The sequence below is a fragment of the Malus domestica genome, chromosome 17 (genome assembly GCF_042453785.1).
Source record: "Malus domestica chromosome 17, GDT2T_hap1".
Taxonomy (NCBI): domain Eukaryota; kingdom Viridiplantae; phylum Streptophyta; class Magnoliopsida; order Rosales; family Rosaceae; genus Malus; species Malus domestica.
This window is the reverse complement of record NC_091677.1, coordinates 8,485,124-8,494,300: the sequence shown is the minus strand read 5'-3', so window position 1 is coordinate 8,494,300 and position 9,177 is coordinate 8,485,124. Positions and strand designations below refer to the sequence as shown.

At 36.8% G+C, this 9,177-nt stretch overlaps 2 protein-coding genes and 1 long non-coding RNA gene across 4 annotated transcripts; 1 reads left to right on the top strand and 2 right to left on the bottom strand.

Moving 5' to 3' along the window:
• Positions 1–180: 180 nt before the first annotated feature.
• On the bottom strand, positions 181–975 carry LOC139193690 (long chain base biosynthesis protein 1-like). The gene is made up of 3 exons (XM_070817214.1): positions 884–975; positions 536–677; positions 181–333 (listed from the first exon to the last, which is right to left on the bottom strand). The coding sequence occupies exons 1-3, from the start codon at positions 947–949 to the stop codon at positions 284–286; spliced, it is 258 nt and encodes an 85-aa protein (XP_070673315.1). The 5' UTR covers positions 950–975; the 3' UTR covers positions 181–283.
• Positions 976–2,084: 1,109 nt separating this feature from the next.
• On the bottom strand, positions 2,085–2,707 carry LOC114825352 (uncharacterized). 2 transcript variants are annotated; one of them, XR_003774032.2, is made up of 3 exons: positions 2,570–2,707; positions 2,303–2,365; positions 2,085–2,169 (listed from the first exon to the last, which is right to left on the bottom strand). It is a non-coding gene; the product is annotated as an uncharacterized lncRNA (long non-coding RNA). The 2 variants fall into 2 exon arrangements; XR_011578087.1 differs by having other exon boundaries at positions 2,110–2,160.
• A 2,305-nt stretch (positions 2,708–5,012) lies between these two features.
• Positions 5,013–7,445, top strand: LOC103422370 (uncharacterized). The gene is made up of 4 exons (XM_070817192.1): positions 5,013–5,383; positions 6,122–6,211; positions 6,589–7,092; positions 7,271–7,445. Exons 1-4 carry the CDS (start codon positions 5,047–5,049, stop codon positions 7,423–7,425), a joined length of 1,086 nt encoding a protein of 361 aa, XP_070673293.1. The 5' UTR covers positions 5,013–5,046; the 3' UTR covers positions 7,426–7,445.
• The last annotated feature ends 1,732 nt before the right edge of the window (positions 7,446–9,177 follow it).

Sequence of the window (9,177 nt, the reverse complement as noted above, 5' to 3'; positions counted from 1 at the left end):
TGACAATCTGCTTGGTTATATAATCTAGCACCAATTCTGCAACTCCTTTCATGGATGCAGCTGCCTTGAACAGATCGGATTACATATGGCCAGCGGAGACGAACAATCTAATTCCTAATGGAAGACAACATTTATCAAGCGATGACTTTTTGGAGGCAACCACAAAGATGGAATGCTCTTTCAACAACTGCATAACCGCAACCATTACAATTAAAAGTAGAGAGGCAGAAAAGGACAGAAAAGGATTCACAGAATCTGCTTTCTGTAGTCTGAGGAAGACAATTCAGGATTCTGGACTGCTAGCGAATGAGAGGCCCTGTATAGCTGACAATCCTGCACACCACATCACATCACGTCACATTTCTCAATCAAGAGCATCATAATGCAAGGCAGGCAGTAAGTGATCTCACAAAGCAAAGGGGATGCCAAGGAAATTGATCAAGTGATGAGTACACACCACGGCGCTGACAACTGTCCAGATACAGAATAAAGAACATCAAACTACATGCAAGTGAATAAGAGATCAAGAACATACCTTTCCATAATATGGCAATATTTTTCTTCAGCTTTGTTATCAGACCAAGGTTTTCCTCGAGGATATCAATGGCAGTAATGGCAGCACTCGCAAGATATGGGGGCAAAGAAGCAGAAAAGACGTACCCAGAGCTACTCAATCGCTGCCAAATACCATATCCCAAAATTTGATCATTTAGAAACTTTTGACGCTTTTTGTTTAATATATGCATGCACATAAGTGATTGTGAGCACATAATTAAGCATTCACTAAAATAGAAAGATAAGAAAGTCATTTGCTTGTTAAAAATTTCATCTATCAACAGAGACATCATATAAATGGTTAATAGTGTGTATTCGGTAAACATACTTGGTGATTGGTGACTCTAGCACTTCCAGTGCAAAATCCTCCTACTGTGGCTAATGCGTGTCCCATTGCACCAGTAATAATATCTAATTTTTCAACCTGCAAAATCACACCACCAGAAATCACAAACAGGTAATGGATCAATAGTTATGAGAGATACAAAAAAAGACGGGTTTCTAAAAATACCGGAATCCTACAGTATTCAGTTAACTCTTCCAGATTTTCCAAGCACACCAAATGAGTTACTCTCATCCAATAACACATGAAACTTATATTTCTCCTTCAATTCAACTATCTTGTCTAAAGGGGCTATTTGGCCAGAATTCTGCAAATTTTATTAAAAGGAAACAAAATTCAAATAAAATCAACCTACATCTAATTGCATTCAGCTATTGAAGTTCTCAGAAAAACTGAAGACAATTTGTCAAGATGCAAATGACAACGTTGAATGCTGAAAAGACAGTTTGTTTTTCTATTTGCCAGTGATTCACGTAGAGATGGAAGCTTTCCTCAAAATGTAACATGACACCAAGACTTTAAGAAAAACCTTAAAAAATTGTGTCCACTGAAGTATGAGCAACCTATTTTGTGAAAGTGGATGATGCTGGATTGAATCATAAAACAGCTCACAACATATAAAAAATGAATAAATAAAATTTGATATACGGGAAAGCAACATACAGGAAAATCACCAAAAATACCAACGAAAAAAAAGGAAAACAATATACAGGAAAATACATTATCTTCATAAGTAAGAAGCAGATTGGAACAATGGAATTAGCAAAAAGCAAAAAAGCCCCAGCTCAAAACCCAATTTTTTATCTAAATCTAATCCTAGATATGAACATTTCAGCGAAACCTAAACCCTGGACAGGCACAAATATTCAACTCTTCATAGAAAATTTACAAAAATTTAAAGAATGACAACCCCAGCAAAAACAAAAAAAAAAAAAATAATCCAAACATATCCAAAATTAGCAAGAGAAACACAAACCCAAAAGCAAATCAGCCTCTCACACTAAGCAAACACAGTAGCAGCCATGCACGCCCATGGCTCTTTCATCTCAGGAGGCCATGACTGACGACGGAATAAACAAAAATACCAAAGAAAGATCAGATTCCAAAAAAAACCCAAATCGAAATGAACCCTAGAAATTGAAATTCAGAATTGAAAATTCAAATTGGGGGAGCTCTGATATTTTACCTAAATGGCAACTTAGGAGTTGCCGCTGCACCACTAATTCACAACTAAACCGTAGCCATATCCATTCCTCAACAATCTTTGAATTCTAATTAAAACACAAAAAATATTAGAAAATGGTTAAAGATAAGTTATATAACCGCAGGCAAATCCATTCCTCAGCAATCTTTCAATTTTAATTATAAAAAAAAAAAAAAAATTGTTAATGATAGGTTACACACCTGACCCAGAAAGCGTTTGCAAACTCCCAAAACAAAACCCTAAAATTAGAAGATAAACGTTTCCTGCAACCAAAAATGAAATCAAACAAAAAATCCACACACAAATCAGCAAAAAATAAAGAAAGCATTTAGCAAGAATCGAATTTTACAACAATCAATTAAAAAAATCTCTCCAGATGAAATGTTCTATTTGTCCTAATAATATTAGGTTATATATATATATATATATATATAAGATTAAAAAGTGAGAGAGAGAGAGAGACGAACCTTCATACGGAGGCTAGCGATCCGGAGCTCGAGAAATCTGTGGAAGCAAATGAAAAGGCCCTGATTTTCCATATTTCTTCTGTTCTAGGATGAGAGAAACGGAAGAGATGGAGCTGTGGCTGCTAGGGTTTGAGGAGGACAGAAACAGGAAGAGTGAGAGATGAGAGGGCTCGCGTAGGAGAGAGAGGAAGAGTGAGAGATGAGAGCTGGTTGGGTTCTACTCCTGAGACTCGTGTCCCGTTAACTACAGGCCCCCATACTTTTCTCTGACTGTCCCCCCTCTCCCACTCATGAAATCGAGGATCTGCAGCAATGGCGCTGAGATCCCCACACCTCTCTCTCGCTCTGTCTCTCTCTCTCCCTCTCTATCGGAGGCATGGCCTCCCATCCCCGAAACCCTTACTGAATGACAGCAAACCCAAACCCACCCCAATCCGTCTCAAATGCACAGGACAAAATTACCCTCCTAACTTTTAATAACTACGTTACAACCCAGCCCAAAATCCCACGGTTTTGTTGTAAATAAAGCAAAATCGAGGGGGGAGGAATTGACCTCAAAAGACAAAATCACCCTCTGAATTTTTGAGAATCACCCCCCAACCCAGCCACATTCGGCTGGCATTGTCGTAAATAAAGCAAAATCAAAACAAACGTGAATAGCGCCTGCCCTCCCCCCTACTTTAGAATAAGTAATGTGTTGTGCACATGATCAAAATAGATAAAAAATTGGATGTAACATTTTGATAAAAAAAATTGGATGAAACTTTCTAAAATCTGTCATCATGAGAGAAATTGGCTATTTATAAAAGTTCAAAGGTAAGTGGCTAAAATTAAAGTTCAAGGAAGAAATTGACTAATTATAAGTTCTGGGGGTAATAAGCTAAAATTAAAGTTCAGTGGGGAGATTAAAGTTCAGTGAAGGATGAAGAGAACTTCTTATTCCATGGAAATTACTTTGCTTCTTCCATAGTGAATCAAAATTCCAAAATTTTATATTTCTTGCATCTTACCAAATCCACCACATTCATAAAAATAAAAAACATAATTATAAAAAAAAGTAAGAGAAAAAAAATAATCCAAGAGCACTTTCTCCTGATTGGACTCAGCTGTGAGCCCCAGTCGACTCATACTCCTCCTGTTTCCATATTTTCTAGTTTTCACCAATCCTGACTTGTGAGAGAGAATGGATGAGATGATGACGGCTGCGGATGCGATGACGTCGTCTTCGCCGTCGATGGCGGCATCTATCCCATCGAACGTCACATGCGCTCTTGCTCAGTTCCTCAAGCACGTCAGCACCTAGTCTGTAAAATATCACATTTATGCAGCTCAATTTTCCAATTTGAAATTAAATTAGGAAATTTTATGTCAAATTGATTTGAAATTGAGTGATGTGAGTGTTTTTAAGGTACAAAGAAAGGAGATGGGGCTCAAATAGAATGCTCGATTCCTACGGAATGCCATCGTTGCATTCTGCCACGTTTGTCCACCATCAATTATTTTGATAAAAAATCTCTATTAAATATGAATAAAATGACGAAAATAGCTTCAATTTATGTTAAATCATTTTAGCTCATTGTTGATTAAATTGATGGTATTTTGTCACGATCCTTATTTAATAAAAGTTAACAATTCTGTGAGAGAATAAGAATGCAAAATTGACATTAAAACTTCTGAGTTATGTGTATTGTACCGAAGAAGGGATAGAATAAGCATTTTACTTGTGAAGGATGAAGAGAAATTCTTGTTCCATGGAAATTACTTTGCTTCTTGCACAGTGAATCAAAATTCTAAAATTCTATATTTCTTGCTTCTTACCAAATCCACCGCATTCATAAAAATTAAAATAAAATAAAAAGTTATAAAAAAAGTAAGAGAAAACAAAATCTAGCATCCACTTTCACCTGATTGAACCCGGCTGTGGGGCCCAATCAACTCATACTCCTCCTCTTTCCCTCTTTTCTAGTTTCCAGTCTTGCTCATGAGTCGTGAGAGAGAATGGACGAGTTGATGATGGATGCGGATGCGACGATATCGTCTTCGTCGTCGATCCCATTGAACTTCGCTATCATCGCTGCGTTCTTCGCCTACATTCTCGCTTAGTTCCTCAAGTTCTTCATCACCTGGTTTGTATAATTTCCCATTTATTTACCAATTCGAAATTAAATTAGGAAACTTTAGTGACAAATTGGTGTGAAATTGAGTGATGTGAGTGTCTTTAAGGTACAAAGAAAGGAGATGGGACTCGAAGAGAATGCTCAATTCCCGCGCAATACCATCGTCGCATTCTGCCACATTTGTTTTTTCTTTTCTTTTTTCTTTTTTCTTTTTCTTTTTTTCTTTTCCTTTTTCTTTTTCCAGAACTCTTTTCTTCTTTTTTGTCCCGGTGAAGTTGAATCCCTCTGCTTTTTGTCTTCAATGCTGTAATACAAATAATGCCTCGAGTCTTTTTAAGTGGCTGATTTGTTATCATAAAAATGAAGATGACAGGCACAATTGTCCCTAGTCCAATTGTTCATGAACTTCTAAACAAAAATAACTATGAAGAATGGAGTTTGCAAGTTAAAACCTATCTGTTGGCAGAAGATCTTTGGGACGTTGTAGAAGCCACCACTGAGCCCCCTGAACAAGACGACGATGAAGTTGAATTTAAAGCTTGGAGGAAGAGTAATGCCAAGGCTTTGCACTCCATCCAGATTTCTTGTGGGGTCGAAACATTTTCTTTTATTATGGGCGCCAGAACAGCCAAAGATGCCTGGGATATTTTGAAAGAAAAGCTCAAGCCAGCTAATGCATCCCAAGTCACAAGAACCGGTATGTGCATCTTCGTTTTTCGATATAATTAGGCTTTGTCTTTGGAATTAACTTGGATCCTCACATGATGAGAAGAAGTTCATTCTCAAAATACTTCGTGACCGATTTATAGAATTTTATGCTTATGATCAAAATTGTTAACGTTATAAATCACTCTGTAAATATCATTTTTGTAAAATCAATAAAATATAAGATCATTTAGTCAGTGAATTGTCCAAAAATAGATGGTTAGACTCAATACAAGCATTACAAACCATTTATATCTATTTGCTACAGTTGATTGACTAAACAACTTTAGAATTAATTGATTATCTACATAAATGATTTTTACTAAGTGATTTATAATTTGAACAATTTTTTTCATAAATACAAAATCCTGTAAAAATCACCAAGTTCTTTTTATAAAGAACTCCTCAACTTTGAGGTGCCAAACATACCTCTTTGCCTTTTTCTTGTACTGTATACAAAGTGTGGTTAGCCCAGTTTATTAGGCCTTCCAAAAGGAAAAGCCACTAATATTTGACATTTTTTTGGTTGCATATTCATTAAAAAGAGAGACGTCAAGTTGTGTGAGTAGTGTCAGTTTTGGTTTCGGCCTGGCTCTGTTCAATTGAATCAAATCTATCCTTAATAGAATATTTCAATTTAAACAACAGCAAAAATAAGAAAGGAAAAGAGAGAAATATATTTCCCAACAGAGAATGATGCGATATAAACATAAATAATTCCATTTTTCAGAGGAGATATTCGACGATCACACGAGTAACAACCAAATCACTGTTGAGGCAGAGCCACAGAATGATGTCATAGAAGAATTGCCACATGAAGGTATTATGTCTCGATTCTCACACAAATTTATGTTCAATATTTATTAATTAAACTCCTTTCAAATTCTGCATTGTTATTTGCATTCTAAAATAGTTTATTTTGCTTCTTACAAGGAGAAAACTAAAATGCATAATGCCAATTTACAAAGAAAAAGAGCTGGCATTCAATAGTAAAACAGAACAAATTAAAGTACTATATCTATATATATATATATATATGTATGTATGTATGCATATATACAATAAAATTAAGAAGAACAAGAAAAATCCATAACAAGTATATAGTCTATATGTTTTTCTTCTGGTGATCAGGGTAACAACTATATGTTACGTACATTATTTATGGGGATATATATGTAACGTTAGCTAGCTTGGCAGGACACGAAGACAACCGCGTTAATCCAACTTTGCTCAATTTATTGGAGAAGGAAGATTGGGAAGCTGCAATGGAGTTTCTTATCCAACATCCCAAGGCATTAACTGCAAGACATGAGACCGGTGGGACAATTCTTCACTTGGCAATCATTTCTAAGAAGGTGGACATTGCAAAAGAATTGGTGCACTTAATGAGACCAAAAGACTTGGAAATACAAGACGATTTTGGTCTTACCGCTCTTCATTTTGTTATAAGCGGTATTCTAGAAAGCGTCGAACTAGCAAAATGCATGGTTGAAAAGAACAAGAAGCTACTCAGTATTGTCTTTCCTCCCGAGAAAACCGACCCACTTATGACCGGCAAAAACACCCCACTTCTCGAGGCTCAGTGTTATGAAGGAGGAGAGAAAATGGCTCGATACCTTTATTCTGCCACTCCGTGCGAAACCTTGAACGATTCCGATTGCGCTACACTTATTATCAACGGTTTTAGGTTCAAAAGATTTGGTAAGATCAACATTCAAATGATAATTATTATTAGTGGCGCCTTAATTTTTTTTTCCTTCTATAAATACTATAAAACCGCTGAATATTAAATATGTTGAGATTAAACTAATTTTTATAACTAGATATATAGAGATTATTTCTAAACAATGTTATTCTTCTTTCACTCCGCAATATGTAGATATTGCGTGGGATTTAATTCAGCGCAACCCAAAGTTAGCCATTGCTAAAAGCTACTACGGGGAAATACCTTTAAATGAACTAGCTGGTTTGAGTTCTGCATTCTTAAGTGGAAGCTCGCTCAATTTCTGGGAACAATGGATTTATGACAGTTAGTAATGCTTGTTGTGCTAGGATAGCACCAAACCCGTTGGAACCAACTCAAGTTAACCCACAGATAATATATCAAATGAAAATGCAAGAACAAAATATAAAAGACACCAAGATTTTAACGAGGTTCCTCAACAGTCAGTGTAACTGGAGTACGTCCGCGGAGCAGTAGGAGCTCACCCAATAATCCACTATCAACCGAATGGGAGTTTACAAAGTGTTGGCAAGCTCACAACCCAAATAACCCAATACATCCAATAACTCTCACACACCAAGGAAACAAATAGAGAAAGAAATATAGTGATTAATTTCTTCTCTATACAAAGCTCAAAGCTATTACAACAATAATACTTTGATGGAGTGAGAACTAACCAAGAAAGGAAATCACATTTCTTTCTTATATGGGAGCTGCGTACCTCTCTTCTTCTTTCTGCTGCTCCCTTCTATTTTCTTCTTCTATGCGACTGTCTTTCTTCTCATTACAACAAAAGCAGCAATTGCTGCTAAAAATTCATTAAGTCACCCCATGACTTCTCACATGGATCAAAGAAAAAACAAAAAAACTTTAGACAAGTTCCATGTTTTCCTCACCAAAACAAGGAAGGATGTTGTCCACCTTCTTTTTTTTTCTTTTGAATTGTTTTGTTGTCCACTTGGCCACTTGGCCAATTATTCAACAATCTCCACCTTGGCCAAATTCCGAAAAACGCCATGATAAGCCAACCAACACAATTAACACACAACATCACTCCCAAACACTAGCAAGAGAACAACTCATGCCGAGCCAAATGCTCCAAAACTCCTACTGCTCAACGCCTTCTTTATATAGGCATAATGTGAGCCAAGTTCAAACAGTGAACAAACTTGGCTACACCAACAACCTTAGCCAACATATCAGCGGGGTTGTCTTTAGTTGGAATCTTCTGGAGAATGATTTCCCCTTCACCAACAATTTCACGAACAAAGTGATAACGCACATCTATGTGCTTGGTCCTCGCATGATGAACCTGATACTTAGCCAAATAAATGACACTCTGACTATCACAATGTACCTCCACCTGCTTCTGATCAACCCCCAAATCTCTAATAAGCCTATGTATCCAAATGGCCTCCTTTATAGCTTCAGCAACTGCCATATATTCAGCCTCTGTAGTAGACAAGGCAACAGACGACTGCAAAATGGACCTCCAACAAACTGGCCTTTTAGCCATAGTAAACACATAGCCTGTAGTAGACTTCCTTCCATCCATATCACCTGCATAATCTGAATCAACATAACCAACTGCAAAATGACCAATACCAGAGTCATCTCTCTCAAAGCATAAACCAACATCTCGAGTACCATGGAGATACCTCAATATCCACTTAGCTGCTTGCCAATGCTCTTTACCTGGATTATGCATATATCGACTCACCATGCCAACTGCATGAGCAATATCCGGTCTAGAGCATACCATTGCATACATCAAACTACCAACCAAATTTGCATATGGTATATTTTTCATTTGCAGCTTCTCTTTATCAGTTTTAGGACATTGTAGAGAACTCAATTTAAAACGAGGAGCCAAAGGGGTACTAACCGGTTTGGTTGAATCATGAACTCCAAACTTCCGAATCAAATTCTCAAGATATTGTCTTCGATTCAAACTGACCAAACCCTTCTCTCTATCTCTAGTGATCTCCATGCCAAGGATCTTCTTTGCTTCACCAAGATCCTTCATCTCAAACTCATTCTTCATTTGTTTCTTCAATTTCTCA